Here is a 23,246-nt window from a genome sequence, read left to right as displayed (position 1 = left end):
ATCGAGTCCAACCGTTGCCCTGACACCACCCTGTCAACTAGACCATGGCACTAAGTGCCATGTCCAGTCTTTTCTTAAACACATCCAGAGATGGTGACTCCACCACCTCCCTGGGCAGCCCATTCCAATGTCTAATAACCCTTTCTGAAAAGAAATTCTTCCTAATGTCCAACCTGAACCTCCCCTGGCGAAGCTTGAGGCTGTGTCCTCTTGTCCTATCGCTAGTTGCCTGGGAGAAGAGGCCGACTCCCACTTCACTACAACCTCCCTTCAGGTAGTTGTAGACTGCAATAAGGTCACCTCGGAGCCTCCTCTTCTCCAGGCTAAACAACTCCAGCTCCCTCAGCCGTTCCTCATAGGGCAGACCCTCCAGACCCTTCACCAGCTTGGTCGCCCTCCTCTGGACTCACTCCAACACCTCAACATCTCTCTTGAAGTGCGGGGCCCAGAACTGGACACAGTATTCAAGGTGCGGCCTCACCAGTGCTGAGTACAGAGGGACGATCACTTCCCTAGACCGGCTGGCTACACTATTCCTAATGGAGGCCAGGATGGCATTGGCCTTCTTGGCCACCTGGGCACACTGCTGGCTCATGTTTAGCCGGCTGTCAATCAGCACCCCCAGGTCTCTTTCTGCTGGGCTGCTTTCTAACCACTCTTCCCCCAGCCTGTAGCGCTGTATGGGGTTGTTGTGGCCAAAGTGTAAGACCCAGCACTTGGTCTTGTTGAACCTAATTCAAGGACCATTCCTTCCTTTCTAAATGTAACAGTTTCCACAGCTCCTGAAAGCATAACTTTATCTATTATATTCCTCTTGGCTACAAAAATACATTCTTCAAGGAAGAGAAGCTGTAGCAGGCGGTTGGACTAGACAATCTCCAGAGGTCCCTTCCAACCCTCACCATTCTGTGAAGTTGAAATCAGAAATAATTTGTGGTATGCTTCAACTTAAGACCGACCAGCTGGTAACTGAAAAGTTACCAAGGCAGGAAGCAACCATCATTAAAGCGTATTGTCTTGCCTTTCTAGGCCACAAACTCTTGTTTCACCCACAGTTTGAGCTTATAGAGAAATTAGCAGTTCTACATGCTATACAAACAGAAAACGAAGCTTCTGCTGACCATAGTTCACCAAGCACAAAAACAGAAGGAAAAAAAGAAGTATCCTGGGAAATCTAACACAAAATTGAAGGTCGACGTTGTAAACGTCATTATATTAATGTTGAAAGCACACCAAAAACACGTGGCACTTGAAGGGGCACATTGCTCCTGTGTAGGAGTAGTGTAGAGTTCTTCCAAAAGAAAAAGAGTAACTTCCACTGTTTCTAGGTCTGATGTATTTGCATAGTGAATCTGGAAGAAATCTCAGTCTGGGAAGAATTTTGTGCATTTTGAAATCCTGCAGTCCAACTTTCTATACCAAGGCATAGTAAAAGACAAGTATCTTCTTAAATAGTGTACAAAATACATAACTCCATTTACATGGTGTAATTACACCCACCTCCCCACCCCAGATATTGCAGTTGTTTACCACAGCATTTCTGCTTGCATCTGAAGGCAACTCAGCAACAGCCTCTGATAGCACTAACCAATTTGACTTCTTATAAGGCACTCCCATGCATAAAGATATTCACAGAACATCAAGAGTTGTCTCCCCAGCAGTCAGATGGTTGACAGTATCTTGACTCCTGAACCATAGCCATGATTATTAAGCTGATCAGTTAGTTTAGTTATAAGTGGGAAAAATAAGAGAAATAAAGGTGGACACTAAATCAAATTCATGGCAGGATTTCTCATTTAGGAGAAATGGAGGATACAAAAGAAACTAAGGATCAACTTAAAAACCAGAGGTTCCATGACCTTTGCCAACTGTAATTGCATCTGGATAAGTAACTGGAAAAAAAAATAGATTTTATAAAAAAAAAATAATTATTTGTAAAGCAATGTAATTTTTATCACCTGCACAAACTTCCACAGCACTGTTGGCAGCAGCCAGATGCTGACCCACTTCAGCTTATTTTTGAAAGGCAAGTTTGAAGTGTGAATGATTACCATTTCATTGCTCCTACATGTAGCAATGGTAAGAAACACATTTCTACAATTACAACCAACAAATGATGTATAAAACAGTGGGGCAATGAAAATGCCTTCTGAGTGAAGAAGAAAGCTTGCCTCTCTGAAGCTTTGCAAACAACGGTTTGTCCACATGCCTGAGCTCAGAAGAAAATTAAGCATGCTACCTACCCAACAGCAATAAGCACTTCAGCTTCCTCTGACACAGCAGATGGAAAAAAAAAACCACCACACAAACCCAAACTCCCCAAACACAGGGACTCGTTTTCTCAGACATCTGAATACTTGATTCGGATATCAGATTAATTAAAACTGACAGAAGCAGAAGATGCTCAAGCACTCTAGTAAACCAAGCCCTACACCACTTCATGATTTCATTCTATAGGTGCAATTTCTCAGACATTGTCTACTAGATTGTCAAGCTACCAACTTTACAAAGCTTCTATGTATTTCATTCATTAACTAAGCAGAACATTCCCAGTACACTAAACTTTTAATCTAAATAGCTTAAAATAGGATTAGAGAAACATAGCCAAGGCTCTAGATGACTGCCAGCCTCCCAGTTTGATCATTAGTTATCGAGACAGGATAATTATGGTCTCTTTCCAAGGTCAATCTTATTGAGCATACATGAAATCTTGATTACATGGTTTTAGATTGGTGGGGGGGCAGGGAAGGGGCATGAGACACGACAACCTGTACTTTTCAGTATACCTGACAAACATGTATTTTAGCACTGGTGAAACCCATGGAACAAACAGAAATGCATTACCTCCATGCCTGCAAAGATGCAAACTGAAAACTGTCAGCCTCAATTCTACATACACTAGGGCAGTACAGCAATTAAGTAAAGGCAATGGTGGTGTTATACTCAAGACTTTCCCAGCATTCCACTACAATCCCAGTGTGAAGTCAATCTCACATGTGAGCAACTTCATATTTGGATAAATTAAAACCTTGAATTTATGAAGAATCCAGATGAGATGTCCATGTTTGCCTGCCGCCCTTCACAAATACATAGGGGTTAAAGAGCGGGGGGGGGGGGGAAGACGGGACTCTCCTCCAAAATTATCTATCACAAAAATTTAATCAATCCTTGTAATTCATTATTTTAACTCACACTATAGGATTTCCATTAAATCCCTCTGACGTTAATGATTTTATGGCAAGTTAACTAATAAGTGAGATACATTTAATGTAAGATGTTAATACAGTTTAGGATGCCTGATGCCTTAAGAGGCAAGTATGCTAAACGCAACTGCAGCAATTTATCAGCTGCATATGCAGTTAACAACTGTTAATCAATCTGCATCTATTTACCACATAACCTTGATTAACTTGAGTTAATAAGGCCACTCCTTAACTACCTCAATAATTCCTGTTCTGAATCCACCCTTCTTTCTTTTGTCCATGATCTAAGCTCTTACCAAATCCTCTCACTTGCTCCAGCCACAGATGTAAAGTTTTCATCTACTCCAACTTGTCTAAGGTATTTCAACAGATTACATCAACATTATTGGTTGAAAAGCTTTCTTGACAGCTCTTAAAATATATATGTATAGTTTTAAGAGTAACAAGTTCTTGTTCTACCAAACTAAGCATTAATTTAAAAACTAATTACTAATGGAAGAGTGTCTTATGTGAACATATCATACTTCCAAGGCTCCTCCTCAAAAAGGGTTCAAGACCTCTACCATACAGCAAAAATTACCAGCCTTAAAAGTAGTCTATCAAGTTCACATTTTTGAGCTTCAAAGAATAAATTCTCATCCACTTATACTACAAAACTAAAGCTACAGAGATAATTTTCTAAACCAGAAATCTCCTGACTGTTGTTCCACGAGGTCTCTCCAGGCTAGCCAACCAACCAACACCCACATACACTGCCCTCCAAAAAGGAGGGATGCAAAAAACTACCTGGACATGGCAATCTCATTATCCATCAGAACTCCCCAGACAGCAGCAGGACTGTGAGAAGCATGACAGTTTTACCTGGCCGCATGTGAATACTAGCTGCAGGATAAAAAAGCAAGAGTTTTTTCATGGAAGAAGAACCTCAAAAACTTGACAAAGGGAACCATACTAACTCCCCCAAAACACTGTAATAGCTAAACATTCTGCTTGGAAGTTTGATACGTTGGGAGAAGAGCTTTATTCCTGGCAAGGTGTAACGGTAATAGGATTCTTCGGCCACACATGGAAGGAAACAAAAAGTAAGCACACTAAGGGACATCATCCTCACATGAAACTCGATTTCAGGACAGGAAGAGATATGCTATTTAAATATCACTTTTAAGAAGCGAGCTTATTTAAATGCTAGTTAATCAAGAACAAGACAGTAAGATTACCAAAAAGTCTCTGAAAGAAATCAAAGCAGCATACAAATATTGGTCTGGTTGACTGACTACTAATGACCCTTAGAAGTAACTAATTTACACATATTACTGTTGGGACAGGCTGTAAATGGTGACTTACAGACTACTAGAATTCCTCAGAATGGCAGAACTGGTCAGTCTCAAATAACAAAAAGCCACCAATATAAAGCTAAGGGTCACAGCACAGCTCCAAAGCATTCCAGCCAAAGCTGTCAACACAAATACACATACCAAGCCATCTCTCAGAGATGCTCAATTTTAAGAATACAAGCGCAGTGAGTGTCAACATACAAGGTTATTTTTTTGCTAGAATACATAAGCTTTCATCTTTAAAGTAACAATAAAACCGCTCACCACCACCCTCCATTGTCCTCCCCAATACATTAGTAACAATTGCAGACACAGTATTTACAAGGGTTTAGTTTTCTTCAGTAAGACAAACCGAGAGCACAAAGTGGGATTTCCCCTCTTTTTCAAAGCATGGTTTAACAGACATGAAGTTGCAGCCTAACTGCAGACATTCATGAACACACAAGTCAGCTTTTATGGAGTCTTAATGGCACAAGTCCCAAAGACTGACATAGCTTCACAGGCAGTCATGCCTAGAAAGACATGCACAAATAAAAATACCTTTGCTTAGGATATAAGCTAGAACCATATCACTAACATGGTACCAACATAAGGGATTCAGTTACCTTCTGGTCACCAAATTAGGATGCCAAAAAGTAGCTAATCCTTCCACTACAGCTGTCTCCTAAATGCTGAGGTACCTTGCCCTGAACAGTGTTACCATTCTTGCAGTTTCAGTATTAATACACTTCAACAGATAACATCAAAACCGAAGTGTGAAGGAACAGTCACACTGGGACAAACCAAGGATTCAATGAGCCCAGAATACTGCCTCCAGCAGTTGTAAGAAGTTCTACTCTTTTCAGAGACACCTGTCCCTAACTAGAGGGGGGAAATCAACAGAACAGTGGCAAAAATTAGTGTCAGAGCATAAGAATATAAAGTATATGCTGATACTTCAACAGAATATTCTCCCAGTCATAAAAAAATTTGCACCTCAGAAGCTTCCTGAGACAGACAGAAGTGGCTGGCTATTTTTTTATCTAAATTATCAACTCCAATGTACTTTTCCCTACCAATTTGTCTACTCCCACATTAAGCCCAAGCAAGCTTTTAGCTCCAGCAACATCCAGTCAGAGTTCCACAACTTAAATGTGCATGTATGAAAAAACAGTTTCTCTGCTTACTCTGAACTTGCCACTTGTCAACTTGAGAAACTCCTCCTCCTATTAGAGGAGACATTGAGTAATCACACCCTATTCACCCTCTCCATAATATTCATGCCTTTACTTCATTCCTCAGTCTTTCTCTTGGTTCTCACTCAATAGTCCTATTCCTCCTTGCTATGAAAGCCATACTATGCTTTTGATAGACTCTGAACTTTTCTTCAGCTCTGCTATGTCCTTTTTGAGGTTGGGGACCAGAGTTGGACACTATTCAAAATAAAGGAGCAGCATGGATTATTAGTGCCATACTGATATTCCCAAATATATCCTCTCAAATGCACTTTTTTCTCAATTCCCTTCCTAAAAAGATGGAAAATCCTACCACTGTTTCCTTCTTGACCACTACTGAATATTAAGCTAATATTTTTAACAGAATCATTGTACTGCCATAATCTATTTCTGAACATACAGATAGTTTGATTTTATAAACAAAAAAAAGCAACTTTCCAATGCAACTTTAAGGAGCTGTAAAGCCACAGCTACAGAAACATGAATGATCCCAATCAACCTGTAAGCACTTAATTGCTCAATGTGATACCAAAAGTGCCAAATACCATCCACACAAGGATTCAGAGACTGTACACTGCAACATACACTTCCAAGCTAGCAACTTCTGCAGAAGTGAAAATGTTCCTCCCTGCAAACAGAAAAGTATTTTCCCCTCCCCATCCACCATGTTACAAGCAGTCCAATCCCAAAACAGAAGCAGTATTTTTTCCAGAATTTGTGCTGTAAAGGTGTGTTCAGTAAGAGGATAACCTTATGCTTTCCATTAGAAGTTTTTCTTAATAAAAAAAAAAAAATTAGCTAGGTAATGTATTGTTAACAGAGGAAGCAACAATACTGGAATCACTGCTATCTGAAATGGGCCTTTAGCCCAGTCTTTTTCTACATGACCTTGGAAACCAGTTCTCAATAATTTTACACTCCAAAGACTTTCAGCATCAATTAACAGATCTGTAACTTTATTTCGGTAAGTCTAGGGTCAAGTACTGATTCCACCTGGTAACATACTGTGTACGTTGTCAAGTACAATTCTAAAACATTGTCTCTCAAAGCTCCTAAACCTTAAAATGCCAGAAAAAAAAACCCAAACAAACAAATAAGTTGTTACAGGAAATAGGTTATTCCAGATCTCCATATTTCAAACAGCTTAAATAAAATAATCCTGCCTTTATTTTCCTCTCTGCAATTACTCAACACTCAAAAGAAATGAGCAGTTTTGCATGATGTCCATCTCCAGATTGTGCTAATTCAGGTAAAACCCACTTTGAATCAGTAGCCTAGATCTCTGTGCTTTGATACTAAGACACCAAGTCATATGTCAAGCTGAGCAATTCCTTCACTACAGATCATCTTTGTGTGCTTTGGAAAAAGTTTTTGTATTTCTAAATCAGTACACCATTACAGTTTGAATAGTCCCTGGCCATGCCAATTTTGAATGGCAGCACAATCCGCCACAAGGATCAGAGAATTCTAAAACCAGCTAAATCTTTCCTTAACATCAAGTCAGTTTTTCAACTGCCTCAGTTTAGAGAGCTTTTATTGATAATTTTTCCCCAATATCATTTGAATTCATTCTGTTTGTGAATAGGTGATGTAAGGGTTGATGATATAAATTTTTTTTTTTTTTACAAAACCCTCTTCTATAAGAAGTAGAACTATCACATTTGTGATAGACATTTCAGTTCAGACACATTTTCTATCAGCCCTGGAAACAGTCTTCATTATTTTATGTAAAAGGGTGGGAAACACCAGAATTTCTCTTTGAAGTTCTTCACTGATTCTTAAAAAAAACCTCTCCATATTTTAGCTGTATCATCCTTTCTAGAAACACTCAAATCTACTCCTGCCTATTTAAATACTGGTTAGAATAGACCTGAGTGTTGAAAGATGCTCTTGAGAGTCATGTCAATTTGGCCCATACTTAAGAAGACAGACTAGTGTTTTGGGAGAGCTTCTCATCAGATTATTCAGTTTCACCAGAATAAAAATACTAGTTTCATTCTAGTACTTATATTAATGATTGAAAACCTAGAAAGGTTTCTGCTTAAAAGATTAAAGTAAAATATTTTAATCTGTGTAGTACTTGTAGATATCCCAGTACTGCAAAACTGAAACAGAACAGTTGGCTGTAAATCAGTTCTTAAGAACATCACCTTTTTTAAGCAAAAAGCCTTATAAAATAAATCCAGAACTGAAACAGTTACCAAGACATCAGAGCTGACTTTAAAGGAAGTTTTCTTTGTATTATTGCCACATTCGCTTCATGAATACTGCTGCCAGCTAGAATCTACTGTACTGAAGTGCCCATTTCAAAGAGCTGATACCTCAGACTAACACCTGCAAATATTAACAAAGAGACTGCCTTTCCTTCTTTCTGGCCTCCTGTTTCCTAAATATCACCATCAACCATAGCAAGACTCAGGTAAGAATTAAAAAAACCTACACAGCTATAGTACAGACACTGCTTGTTTCAAAAGGAATGTGCAATCTTCCTGTGTGCACGAAAAACACATGAAAGTTCACTTTTTCTACTAAAGACCCTGTGAAAATAACTGTATGCAACAGATGAAGGAACAAGTAAATGAGCGCAAACAAGAACCTATGCAGCCACACCAAGAAACAGAAAAAGCTTTAGAACACCACTATCAGCAAGAAAATAATACTGCACTTTAATTCCCCAGTTCCATAGACAGAGGAGAAATTTGGGCAGAAAAGATTCATGCAGTGTTTCATACCCCTAACTCAGAGGTGGGGTGCGGTGTGGTGGTGTGTCATCAGAAGCATCAAGTGCCAGTCACCAAACACTCCAGACAATACCTTCCAGTTGCTACACCCACCCAGGAACTAGTCTTCACCCCAAATTCTATCTCCTCTATGCCTACATTAATCTCAATGAAGCACACTCAGTACAAGAGCAGACTTAAGGAGCAGCACATTAAGCTGATAGGTTATTACAAAATCATTTTTCATGATCTGTATTTGTGGAAAGCTAAAACGATTCTTATAATAAAGTATCCTCTTCTCCACTTTTATTTCTACCAGCGTAAGGAAATGTTTTATAGCAAGAGAACATGCACACACACTCTTTTACATGACATTACAAAGCATATTATATTTCAATGAAGAAAAAAACTGTCTGTGTTCTACTAGGAAAAAATGGATCAGGAGAAGTGCATTTGCTATGCATTGTAAAAATTAGGTAGTACCACATTCCTTGCACACATACACAGACACAGTCTCCATTATATGTTAGTGTTTATATGTAGGAAAAAAACCCCACACACTAAGACTGCTTTTATCAGCAGTTGCAAAACATTACCAGTAGAAACGTTAGACTTCAGACACCTACCAGCATTTTACAATGGGTAAAGAATACCTTCACTTGCAAGAGAATAGGAATAGGCTTCTGCCATAGCTCTTCTCCCTTCTTCTGTGCTCCCTCCCAAATATTTTAGCTCCTTATACTTTATAAGGTCAAAACACACCCACAACTTCAATAAATGAAGACAAATGAAAAAACCCAAAGATATTCAGAAGCAGGGGAAACTCCACCTTGAAAACATGGCAGCACAAGCAGCTCAATGTTAAATTAGGAGGTAGTCTGCTTTCCGCAAACTCCAAAGTTCAAGATGGAAAGCAAATTCATAAAGCAAGTGTTAGTAAAACACAGAAGTTTTAAGAATCAATGGGAATCTGCAAATAAATATTAAACCTACTGTTGCACTGCCAAGGGATCCAGTCTGGACAGAAACACTCCTGTGATCTTGTACAAACAGGAAGGATTCCTGTCTTGAGGAGTTTCCAAAGTAAAAATACCAAGTTATAACCTCTTCTTCCAGATAGACTTGAGTTACAAAGTATTAGTAATATACTGTAATAGTATGAACAGTTTACAGCATGCAAAGATAACATTCAAATGGAGAACACTGACAGGAGAATTCTTAAGAGACCCTCAATCATGTGAGTAAAGACATTAACAAAGTCAAGATAAAGATCCATAGGGATTTTTCATACTTAAAACTGGGGTTCTCCAGTGCCTCTGTCCTTTCAACTACTAAGCACACATTGGTCTATCACTGCTTGCTGCACTAAGAGCAGCAGAACTGCTGAACAACGATCTATACAAAGCCTGAACACATCAGTAAAACTCTGGAAACAGGTGTCCTACTGTATCGTAGGGAGAAAAAAGAGCTTACTCTATGCAGGATATACAGAGGTAGCTGCTAGCAGGTCTCTCATCATGACAAAGATGAGCTTTCACAGGGGAAGCAGCAGCCAGTTTACCAGAAGTATCCACATTAGCTAACTAGAAAGAAAACTGCCCACCATGTAGAGCAGAAGTTTGCAGAGCTCAAAACCAGGACAAACTCAGCAGTAATTCAAGACATAACACCACTTGACTGGAAATGAATAAAAGTAGGCAATATTCAGTAACTTCCATTCTTACTCAGCTGTACTAAGGCTCCAAGAAGTTGGTTAACCTTCCAAGCTGTCTACCATACCAGCTGCATTTGTTTGACAGCATAAACTGGCTGGTTCAAATAGAAGTTATTATCTGAAGGGAACAACTGGACCACCACACAGCGATACATCACCATTATCCACATATATATGCCTTGCGATTGGCTCCCATACTCAGCTGAAGAGTCTCCTTGAACTAAGGTTTATTAATTAAACAGGTTACACCTATTAGTTAGAGGGTTACATCATTAGCTCATGGATTAAGCCGATGAATCTTCTAGCAGTACTGTGTGCACTTCTCCTTAGCCAAGTGGATCTAGAGAGGAGAAAGAACCAATCTTGGCAAGAAACTCATCTGCCATACAAAAACAGCAAAAAGAGAGGATGGAAACAAAGAACAAGTGGCTCTTACCAAGATCTCAAACACTGGGGACAATAAAACCTTACCACACCATTGGCTATTTGTAGATACATGAGAACTCTGTAGTATGCAAATCACTACATAGTAGTACAAAGCTAGGTGCTTAAACTATAAAACTAAGTTTACAAAACAAGATCTTAACTCTCCTTCCTCAAACCATTTACCTCATGCTTAAGCAAGCATAGCTGGCCATATAGCTTGTAGTCTGATGCCAAGGTTTGTGTAGGAAGTTCAGTACATTCCCATCTCCTGAATGGCAAAGAACATCACATGCTAATTCATTCCCTTACAGAAAGGACAGGCAGACCCTATTTGGCCTTTAGTCCTCAAACCACCAGGCCAGCTCCGTCCCAGGGCTGCTACTTTCATATGATTTCCCTCCAGTTTGCTCTCCCTCCAAAGGAATGACTTTAATACCATGCATCCTATATAGCAGAATAAAACATATCTGGATTTAACATCCCATTGAGTTTTTTCCCTACTTCATGTGCACTTGTAGTCAATCTGCACATTTTTGTTGTTAGTTCATAAGCAGCTCCTTTAGCTGAAGGTCAAGAGAAAAAAAAACAGTATTTAAAGTTATCAATCAAAAAATGCATTAGCCACTGCATTGTCCAATTCCAAAGTACACAGATACATTAGTGCTCAATGTAAATAGGCTAAAAAAAAAAAGTCTATAGAGTTTCTTCAGGGAGTACCACCTTTGATGGAAGTCAAACTTAACAGACACTGGTCATAACACACCTAGGATCACAAGTCAGACTGTGCATATACACCTGCCCATTCTGAATGAATGAGCTGTCAGGAGTACCTAAAAGGCTGGTATTTCTGGATTACAATAAACAATGAAAACTACTAGCCCAAAGTACAACAGTATGGCTCTTTCAGGTGTTTTCAACACTCCATTTTATTTTTTCCTGAGTTTATATCAAAATGAACATGTTTGCTATTATATACAAAATATAAAGTACCCAAACACAAATATATCCTTTAAATACAGCTCAGATTCTTCATTTCCCGCAGTGATTTAGGAACACCTTTATCCAAAGCTGCTTTTGCATAAGCAGTACTTCACATGCTTACAGATAAGAAACAAAACCCAAAAGTAAGTAGTGAGACTAGCTCGTTCTCCAGAAGAAAATATCCATCTCTAACCTCACTTTCTCAGCTAGGCAAAGTTCCTTTGACAAATAAAAAAAAAAAAAAAGCATGCACCTTTTCAGCTTTTTCCTTAAAATAAACTATGCGTCTCACCTCCAGAAGTCTCCTTGGACCATGCATCAGGTGCAAACCAACACAGAAACAGACCAGGACGAACCTGACATCATACTCTCCTCTTCAAGATCACAACAAGGAATTTAATAAATAATTTTCTCTTATTTACAAAAGTGACAGTAAACTATTTCCAATGAATTTGCAAGAATCAGAAACAGCACAAGCAAGACTGACAGGCTGGCCCTTCCCCAATAATTTGGTTTGACTGTGGATTTCCATAGCCTGAAAGAGGCCTCTGAGGGTTTTGTCACACATGCTCCACCCAGTCTGTCACTCAACAAAATTAACAAACACCCTTGTTGGTTGTCTGAAGCATGACAGCTGAAAAAGAACAAACAGCCTACTGAACTTTTAGATATAGATCAAATGCCAGAGATGAACAGAAGATTTCATTATGAATGTTTTACCACTTCCCAGAAAATATATTAAAAAAAAAAAAAAGCACCACCATACATCACAACCAAGAGCTGTTTCAGGCAACACTAAGAAAGAAAAAAAAAAAAAAAAAAAAAAATCACACATCTACCTTTTGATATTTGAAGTCCCTCATTCCCAGTAAATGCTCCATTGCTCAATATCTATTGACAGGTTTCAGACTAGTTCTAGCTAGAATTCTGTTCTCTATGACCAACAATACCTACACATTCAGATAAAGGTTTGTTTGATGAAACTGTGCTGTGAGATACAGGAACACTTGACATGAGAGGTCATGTTGTGCAGCTTGATGAAATGAACAGGCACTGGGATAAGTATTACTGAATGGGTGCGCTGTGGAATGTTTTATTGTACAACTACATAGTGAGATGACGAGTATTGAGGGGACAGATGATTAAGGTGAGTGGCTTTTATATGCAGCCTACTGAAAATACCCAAAAGCTAACATAAGCAGTTATGAAGTCAATGGACAGTCTGAGGCTTCTCCAATAAGCAATTCAGAGATTCAACTGACCTTCAAAGAAACACTTTTCTGTGGAGAAAAGGAAAATTAAGACCTAGATGTGGCCTTAAAATCTAGTCCGGAATAACACTACTTTTATCCAGCTCATCCGAGCAGTACTCTCGTGATAAAGTTTTGTCCAGCCAACTGCCTAGCAAGGACAGGCTGATGCTGCATTTACCCACAACGCCGTGAGTGCAAGTACAAAAGTTTCTTGTACTTTTTTATATACAGGTCACAAGAAAAGGTTAAGGGGATGTGACCTGTATATAAACCCTGTAGTATTAAGACTTAAGTGAATAAAGGCAGTATGAAGGAAGCCTTAGCATGTATATAAAACAATTATTTTCTAACAAGCCATCTTCCAATTTTTAATTAAGTAAATAGCCTTCTGTAAAACAGAGAAAAACTGGCCTAGGAATTGGTCTACAATCTTTCGTTTATGAACAGACCTATTTCTTATCCAGCACAGCATTACTGGAATCCAATGGATCTTGTTTTAATGTCACTTAAGTCAATGTTAGACCTCTCTTTTGAAGTCCCTACTTCTTCTCCTCCCCACATTAAACAGCCTTCTATATCAATTCAGTCTGTCACTCAGAGTTCATTTAAAGCAGCTAAAGGAATTTAAGACTAAAAAGGCAGCTTTATTCAAGGTAACCTGTGTTAGAATAAAACCCTCAGTAAGTAAAAAACTTGATCATTTCATCTGCAAAAAGAATTCATCTCTGCAAAACACCAGATGTAAGAGCACATCTCCAACAAACTAGGTCCAACAGGCATACCACGCTTGCCTGTTCCACATGTAGTATGCATCCACACTCACTTGCTCCTCACCCTCTCACCCTCCACAGTAGACTGTAAACATACAGAACAGAGAAACAGCACTAAATAGCATCGTGGGAAGTACAGCACAGTAGCAGGGAAAAGGCAACAATGATAAGGATATTGGAGAAAATGAGCCACCAAAACCAAAGTACAGCAGTTTGGGGCCATACTATTTTTCCTAATTACAAACAGTACCTCTTGGGGAAGACAGATTTCTTATTCATGTCATGGTATGCTCAAGTAATCTAAACATACTTGATTCAACCTTCCACCTCCATTACTTACATTTGTCTTCAACTCCTCCAGCTGGGCTGAGAAGCTTACTGAATGGGCAGACTTCTACAGAATCCCTAAAGTTTCCAGGAGAGAATGCTAGCAATATCTCAGACTAGAGATACGTGAACCCAAAGCCTTGATTTGCCTGGATCAAAAAAACTACAGCAATATTGAGACTACATCAAAGTAGTGTCTTATCTGAGCAGTCAGCTGTACAAAGAGGTCATACCTGCATGGAGTCAAAGCATCGAGTTTGTTTTGCTATTCCCCATTTTCTAGGGACAGCACCCTGACATCAACTGCAAAGCCTTTATGTCATCAGTTTCATCCAAGCTGATGGGGTTTTTTTATATACTTACAACAGGACTCAACATCAGACATTATAAAAGGCAGTAAACCTTCTACACAGAAGGAACCTATATGAAATCAGCTTTAAGTTGTGCAGTGGTTCTTTGATCTGTCCTTGCATCCATCAGTACACTTCTTTCCATCAATAACACTGCCCCTTTTCCAAGATCTTCTAAATCAGAATTCTTCAGTGAACAGAAGCCATTAAGGTTACTTTGATCAGTGGCAGAGTTACACCATGTCCTCATTTATTATGATCACAGCAAAAGCATTGCCACTTTCTCCCACAACTCTAGACCTACCAGCAGCAACAGTAGGAGCCAAGAAAGGAAGAGTAAAGACAAAGATACTACTGAAGTTCTTAGCAAACATGAAAGTCCCCCGAGAATCACTTTCTTCTTAATATACCTTGATTTCACAGTCCCTTAATGAGTCAACTTACTCTCCTCAACCTACCACACATCACAACAGAATTAATTTTACCAGAGAATACAAATACCCACAACAACTTTAAAAGTGTAAGGAATATATGCCTCATGATTACAATGGACTCTGTGCTTCTCTACAGCATTGGAACAGCACTTGATCAACAAAAACTGATGTACTTGCTTAACTTACTTGCCTAAGCTTTTTTGTTAAGTGACCAAACAACTTTCTCAAACAGCAGCTCTGGCCTGTTCACATGCTCCTACGATTTCTGAATCACAAGCATGACAGGGATCAGTTCGGTACGGCTCTAGCACTCCTGCCAGCTTAGCTAGGTAAGCAATCAAGCCAAAGGTTTGTGATCTACTACTCCCAGCTGAAACACAGATGTCAACAGGAGTTAAATGTACACGATTTTTTAGAAACACAGTTGGTCCCCAGGAACAGAAAGATTGCAGGCCTGATTCTCCTCTCATACTGGGATACCTACAGATACTGAAACAGTGCAAAGTGGGGCCCCTACAATGCTAAATTTAAGGCCCTGAGTTATCATGGGCTCTTCCTTAAAACATTTCCACTGCATCCATTATGGCTGTATGCATCTGTCCTAAGGAGAAAGAAATCTGCACTGCACATGAAGAACACTGTTAGAGCTGGCAGAGGTTCTTAACAGAAGAAACACAAGTTTGCTTTCTGCTTTCCCACTCCTTTCTAGTCTGCAATGCTTTATAAACATGGAAAAGCTGCAACCAGACCTGCTTTCAGATCCTAGATCACCCTTAATTTTCCCATGTCAGAAACCAAATTTTCTTTTGGGAAAACTACCATGCACTACAGAATGGAGTGCAAATTTTCAATTAGTTTTTGATACCTAGTGAAAATAGATCCTGCCAGAGCTCTTCTGCATCCCTGCTCCCCAGGCAAGTATTTTAGTTCCAATTTCTCGTTACTTACTTCACAAAAAGGCATAGCCTACAACAGTAACATTGAAAAAATGTCATTGTAAGAATATCTAAAGTCATGGCGTAAGGAAAGTTGTGTGTGCATCTGCAAACAGCAGCGCATTTGAAGTATGAATGCCAAATAAGTTAGTTCTAAGTATTCTGAACAAAGTATAAAACACAGCTATCTCCTTAAAAAACGGACATTCTGAGGTTGCATCATTTTTCTTTCAAACACTGATGAACAGTTTTCTTATTTATACTTAATACTACAGACCTACTGCAAAAGTAAACAGACTGTTTATTATCCTTTAGAAAGGATTTGAAGTTGTCAGCTAAAATGAACTATTCTGCACTATGTAACCATTATTTGGACTTTCCTGGGTACAAGTCTTGCCCAAATTTGTTCCTCATTTTTAAGAGGATATTATTTCTGATATACCATAAGGAAGACTAGAGTTTAAAAATGTCAAGAATCCTAAGGAAATTTAACTATTCTCCCTGGCTTTACCTTATGAAGGCAGCCCAGGGTTTTTTTTCACCTACTGATCTTAATCCAAAACTCACCAAACCACAGAAGTGAGACCAGCTTTAAGATGCACATTGGGATTTTCTTTTGTATCATCTAGAAGAGAAATACTTGCTAACTAAAGTTTAAAGCAATATATAGAAACAGCTATATGCTAATATGTCAATAGAAGTTGTTATATTGTCAAATACAAATCAGAGTATCACTTGCAAAGCACAAGTAACATTAATAGACACACAACACAGGAACTCTCCAAATATTTTAATTTTGCTTCCTCCCTTTAGTATCTTCTCTTCTATAAATATTTCTTATCCAACATTCATTTTCTTCCATTGAAGCCAACACTGTAAAGAAGACTTCTGAGAAGGTGATCTTAGAATGCAAGGAAATTTGTAAGTTATCTGTGAAATACCACAGCACTTTAATAGTAATTTGCAGGCTTGAGAGAGTAACAGTCATCATCTTGTCTCTCATACAGCAAGTCTAACCTCTTAATAATGAAATTCCCTGCATAAAATTCCATAGAAGTTTTAATGCCTGAGAGATTTAGAAGTCGAGAACAAAGGAACATCCATGGAATAGAATTAAACTCTTAGAATTGTGATTTGCATAAGCTTCCACTTGCAATATACGCAACTGCCAAGTCTCTCTGAATTAACATTTCAAAAACACAAGCTGTAGCAAATATAGTAAGGATTATCCTCCTAGCAGTTGTTTTGTAACAAGTATCATAGAAAAGACCAAAATTACTAGCAAGACATGTCACTTTCAAAAGCCTTTCCTAATAAGAACATAAGACATGAAACAGACCTACCTGAAAATTTCAAGATTACTTGGTGGTGGTGGTGGTTTTTTGCTACATCAACCACTGCCCAGGCAAAGTACTGGAGCAGAAACAGCAAGAGTAACTTAAACGCAGCCTATTTCAGATCACAACCTTAAACAGCACCTGTACTAGTGCCCTCATCTTTCAGAAAGTAAACCAGACCTGAAAGCAACATCTACTGATCTGATATCATTAGCGACTTCCCATGAAAAGTAACTTTAGAACTAACTCTCAGGAGCAGCCACTTGAGATGCTCAGAGTAACATCACAAAACAAACCAAAGAAGTTGGAAGAGAGAACCAACTCTTCAGGGTTTGAAGAACCTTAGGAAGTAGACAACAGTCAATTCTACCATTTTCCTGGCAAAATACTAGGCTGGCTTGACCAGAACTCGATACAATTCCATGGTATTTTGAAGGCAGGTGCAAGTAAAACATGCTTTACAGCAAGAGCCACATGAATGAGGTTACCAGTACCAAGCCCAAACTGATCTTTTTTTTCACATACAACACTCTCAGAGAGAGCAAGCACAATATGCACTTATGCATTAGTTGGTCTTTTATGTAAGCTTAAAGAGTAGTTTAATTTCAGTGGTTTAAGATGCTTTATGAAAAGCCCCATAGATATTTATCTGCATTTTAGACAACAAAATGCATAAGAACCTTACCTCAAATGATCGTATGTAGGTTAGATACAGAAGAATTAGCCCAATTCTGATTTGTCTTTGAACATTTTATGCAGCATGTGCAGAAAATCTAAAGCACTTCATAGCTATTTTAGAGCTCTGAATAAGAAAACATTTGAACCTTATGCATGATACAAGTGACAATCCTCTTCTGAAGTTTTCTGCTTACCACTTCTCCTCTATATTATTTTATCTGGCCTAAGTTCAACCCCAACACCTAGTTTTAAGCCTCCCCCATCACACGTACCTCCTCTGTTCTCAGATTACAGCCTGACAAATACTGTTAAGTACTGATATTGGGTGTACTTGGTGATAAATATTTTTTCAATGTCACACACATAATATCACTTTATTTTGACTGAATTTCATTTTAGGTAATGAACAATTAAGACAATCAATGTTAAGCTCATTATGCATTGTTCCTTGCAAAGTTAAAATAAGAAGCCACCCAAATATACAAATAACTGCCTTTTTTGTTTTCTTACAGTAACTATGACAGTTATGGAGATTGGTATAGCACACTTCCACTGAACCCTAAAACCTTTTATAATAGTTTGAAGTTGAAAATAACTTCAAATCACTCTCAGCCAACAGAATCTTACCTACAATCGTCTAAAAGACAGAAAAAACTCAGTATCCAATCACCTAACTGAAAGGTCGTTTCTTGAGATACACTATCATTTTTTAATAAAAATGCATTAATCAGTTCTGCTTCTATAACGAAAACTGGCAATACACCCACACAAGCGTAAGAGCCAAAGGACTCACTCGGACAATGTTTAAGCTTAGGGAAGTATCTAATAGATGACAGGTTTTTTTTCCTTTCCAAGTAGCAACCAGTCTTTATGGGTCTGTCTTGCCTGTTCTACAGACCTACCATATTTTCATTGCATATGCCCATTTGAGAAGTAAGAATTTAGTGAGCATGTGCTGAGCATATAGGGAAGGTAACTCCCTGCTCATTCCCACACTACTTAAAAGAAGCAGCCTGCTCCTCTTCCTATCAAAGGAGCTAGCCAGAAAACTTGCTGTTTGCTTCTTCCAATGGGCCCTATTCCCACTTGTTACGTTGCCCAGGGCTTTGAGGATGGAGGACAGATGAAATGCGAGTGCCACTGCCAGAACAATTCTTCAGGAAATCCACTTTCAGGAGTTCCACTGAAAAGAGAACAAATAGGAACAAGCCAAGAACTCGTTAATTGAACTATCAAGCAGCAGTGGCCTACCAGACCTTTGGCTGGGCAGCCTAACCTAAGCAAAAAGGCAGAAGAGAACAATATTCTCTGTACGTGAGTTCCAGCTGGGTTAACTTTTTAAAAGCAATATACTCAACACAGTGATCCCACATGCTCTACAGGAAAGTTCACACATTCAAAAACAAGGTTTTCTTCCAAGACAAAAAGTTCAGAGTGAATTTCTTTTCACAGTATTATTGCTATCTGCATAGCTGAGACATTCAGCTTTATCAATCAGCATGGCAGGTGAGTTTTAATTCAACCACTGAATTTGACAGTCAGAAAGTTTGCCCCAGTAGGCTGACAGACCTCCTCCCCTATTAAAAATCATCAGATTTCAAGACCAGCGCGGGGGAAAAAAGAAATTTCATATGTGTTAGTAGAATTACACAGCTTATCAGTAAGTAAGAACATTTATGTATTACTCTAGCAGCTATGACCAGAAGTTAACCACAGAATATGAGTACGAGTAGTCCCAACAGTCACTCTATACTGTATCTAATTTTAGCCCACCTGCATACGTTCACTGCCTTCCCAAAAAATAAGACTGAATAGTAGTTAAGAGCGATGTGGACAGCAATGAAACCATTGCAAATGCTTAAGTCCTTGCTGCTACTGTCCTTCCTAAACGCTAAATCCCTTACTCCCCGCCACAAAGAGCACAAAACAGAACTAAGAACTATTCTACTACCGTAATGTAATGAATAATGTTCGGAAGTAGAAAAAAAGGAGGAAAAAAAAAAGGAAAGAAACAAAAACAGCCCACATTGCTATTTTTGCTCTGTAACATCTAGCAGATCGCAATCTAACAGTGGGATCACTCCTTACAAGGCACTGTATACATGCCCACACATAAGCATATAAATCCTCTACTATCTATACAAAGAAATATATGCACGTGTATACACCCTACACGCTTTCCTCAATCATTTCAAGGAAAATGCAAGTCCCCAAGGACCCTCTAATGCTCTCAAACCCCAAAACTAGCTTTTTGCACAATTTTTCATTGCTCCCGATGAGAAATTAAGACAGCAATGGCATGATTTTTCTTTCTGATGTTAGAACCTCCACTGTTCATTTCAGAGCAGCCAAGAATTGAATTAGCATGAATCACCACACTTAGGTGGTACGTTTCCATTTTCGTATGCTTTACAAATAGAAAATGGTAGTTTCTAAATCCAAGAAGTTACTTTCACATTAAAGAAGCTCCCAAGTAATTCCCGATTAAAAAAAGAATTCTCTGAAATTCAAATTAAAGCACAATAGTATTTAATGCATAAACATACTCTCAACTAAATTTAGAAAAAAGTACTTATTAGAAAACAATACACAATAGGTCTTGTTCAGACCTATTAGATCTAGAGTTTGTTGTAGCATGTAACATCATCTCAAACTAGCATCCTTTTCAAGCCTCAATACACGAAAGTGAAAACCTGCTTTATCACCAAACAACTACAGTCAAGTCTTAGCCCTGCAGGAATCCCAGGTATCTAAATTGAGCATGATTACTTCTGTGAGATTAGCATAAAGCCGTACCTCGTCAAATCTCTATTAACCATAGATCTGCTATACTGAACAAAACACATAAAATTGCTTTGTGAAGAAAACATGCTAGAAAACAAGGTATCAACAGATTACAGCAGAGAATGCCAGGATTTGAGTTTATTGTCGAATGCCTTGCAAGCTTATTATACCAGCTTGCAAGTTACGTACTTAAGAAAAGGCAACTTTTCTGTGCTCCATCCTATACAGAAAGATTATACCAAGGTGGAACCCAGAACTGCTCCGTAAGGGATGTCTGGGAACGCAAAGGTGAATTAACAGTTGTGTATCCAGTTGCGGAAAGAAACTGCTCTTACCCTTCACCTAATACTTACTGTTGGCTCCCACATCCTCAGCTACTCCAGAACCTCTCATTCTGAGGTATGTGAATCCCAGTATCAGAAAGAACAAGCATGCAGCAGTTAAGAGGAACATGGACAGGTAATGTGCACTGAAGCCTCCAGTGGTGGATACCTCCTCTCTTTTGAACTGTTGGAGAAGCTCCTCCTCGGGCTCCGAGAGATTCTTCTTGTAGGTGTTTTTCAGGTAGGTATGATTTGAACCCGTATGATTGGAGTGGTTGAGTCTAAGGGAGGAGGTGGTTCCACCCGGGGGAAGGCTATTAGTAGCTGAATAGATCCTGGACTCAACATTATAGCTACCAGCAGCACCGCTAAGAACATGATTATTGGTCGTTTTCCTAAGGGTGCCTGGAGGGTCAGTGATTTTACTGCTGTCCACGTCCGTGAGCGCTGGTGGCAGCAACAACACTGTAGGGGATTTCTTAGGCAGGCCAATGCGGTATCTGGGGCTGGGAGGTCTGGAGTCCAGATTTTCACATCCTCCTCCCCCCGCCGCCGGCTCCTCCTGATTTCTGCCCCTGTCTAGACTCCCGGCAGCAGCCGCCGCCTCCGCCGCCGCCCTGTCATTCGTTACGACTACACCAGCACCGCAGCCTCCGCCAGCCCGTTCTTGGCCCGTCTCCATCACGCCAGCGCTGGCTGCAGCGCATTTGCTTGTTATGAATGAAGCAGGAGACTTGCTGAGGCTCCGTCTGGGCCGGCGAACTGCAGACTCGTCCTTCGGTACCTGCTGCTTCGCCCCCGCCTCCTCCTCCTCCGAGTCAGAGTACTTGTCCCTGCTGCCGCCGTAGGAGAGGAGCCGGTTACCGTTCACGGTCCGGTTCTTCCACCGCTGCTGCTCGCTCTCTTCCTCCTCCTCCTCCTCTTCGTCGTCCTCCTCCCCTCCTTCCTCGTCGCCGTCCCCGGGCTCCCTCACTGCCTGAGGCGCCGCCGCCGGTCTCCGCGCCGCCGCCCCCCACCAGGCGTTGGGCTTCCGCCTGGCCGCCCCCTCCGGGGGGGAGCTGTTACTGACGCTGCAGGCGCCGTGGGGGGCGGCGGGCCTCAGGCCGCGGAAGAGGGGTGAAGCCCGCTCCCTCCTGCCGCCGGCGCCGGCCTGGCTCCGGGGACTGGTTTCCACATCCGACTCGTCCGAGCTGAAGCCCAGCAGCACTTTGCCGCTCCCGGCAGGGGGTGCTGCGCGGCTCCGGCTGCTCCCGGCGGCAGCCCCGGGGAGGTAGGGGTGCTCGGCGCCCACCAACCGCGCGCCCACGCCCGGGGCTGCTCGCCCGGGGCCGCCGCCGCCGCCTCCGCCCGGCGCCGCTCCGGCCGCCCTGTTATTGTTGTTGCTGTTCCGGGTCTTGTTGGCGCCGCTGCGGGCCCCAGCCCGCTCATCCTCGCGCAGCTTCTTCAGCTTCTTCAAGTAGACGGGCCGGGTGCTCTCGGTGACCGGCCCCGGGGAGAAGCCGAAGCGCCTCAGCTCCGAGAAGAGCTCCTCGTCCGTCAGCTGCGCGGCCGTCGCCATTTTCCACTCCCCCGCCGCCGCGCCGTTTCCTACCCACGCGCCGCGCCGCGCTCCCCGCCGGAACTGACGCGTGCGCACTCGGCTGTGGCCTAGACCTGCCTCCCCGCGGGCACCGCCCGCCGGGGCCGGGGCCAGAGCCGGGGAAGGGGGGGCGGGGCCGGAGCCGCGCGGCGCCGGCGGCCCCTCCCCCACTCCGCCGCCCGGTAACGGCTGGCGCGCGGGGGGGCTGGCGCCGGCGGGAGGCCTCGCTCCGCCCGCACGGCGGGTGCCCCCCGTACTTCCCTCGCCGCCGGGTTTGGGCGGGGGTTTTGAGGCGGCGGTGAGAGGCGAGCGGGGCACCCGCGAACGGGCGGGACCCCGCAGCGGCGCGCGTAAGCCGGTGGGAGGTGTTTTCGCCGGGGTCGGGAGGTGCCGTGCGCGCGTACCCGCCGCGGGACGGGGGACGCCGGGCTCGCAGGTGCGGAGCGAGGGGCGGCGAGGGCTGTCGGCGGTCGGTTCTGGAGCGGGAAGGGCAGATCCCGTCAGGGAGGCGCTGTTGTATGCGCGGCTGTGAACGGGCGTTAAAAGGTGGCTGCGAGCTGAGCGTCGGATTGTTCTGGGGTGAACTGCGGTGGGAAGTGTCAGCCCGAACACCAAATGCCCTTTAACGCCACTTGCAGGTTACAAATCTACCGAACAATGGCTGAAACCATCCCAAGAGCCCAGGTGCGCACCTTCGTGTGCCCTTCCCCGGGCCCTTCCCCACGGGGGCAGGCAGAGGAATCGCCTCCACCCATGCGCTGGGTGAACTTGTATCTTCACAGAATCACAGAATGTTAGGGATTGGAAGGGACCTCAAAAGATCATCTAGTCCAATCCCCCTGCCGAAGCAGGATTACCTAGATCATGTCACACAGGAACGCGTC

The 23,246-nt window shown here is 41.6% G+C and overlaps 1 protein-coding gene across 2 annotated transcripts in view; it reads right to left on the bottom strand.

Moving 5' to 3' along the window:
* Positions 1-22,391, bottom strand: part of LEMD3 (LEM domain containing 3) — a 54,079-nt gene extending 31,688 nt beyond the window's left edge. For both annotated transcript variants that reach the window (XR_011048234.1, XM_068401602.1), the window contains exon 1: positions 20,814-22,391. Coding sequence is in view for 1 of the 2 variants with exons in the window: in XM_068401602.1 (XP_068257703.1) it covers positions 20,814-22,341 (1,528 nt within the window). In the remaining variant the exon portion in view is untranslated. The remainder of the gene's footprint in view (positions 1-20,813) is intronic.
* Between the last annotated feature and the right edge of the window lie 855 nt (positions 22,392-23,246).

This window comes from Nyctibius grandis, chromosome 5 (genome assembly GCF_013368605.1).
Source record: "Nyctibius grandis isolate bNycGra1 chromosome 5, bNycGra1.pri, whole genome shotgun sequence".
Classification (NCBI taxonomy): domain Eukaryota; kingdom Metazoa; phylum Chordata; class Aves; order Nyctibiiformes; family Nyctibiidae; genus Nyctibius; species Nyctibius grandis.
Note: the sequence above shows the minus strand (reverse complement) of the source record. Positions and strands in the feature narration are given on the sequence as shown.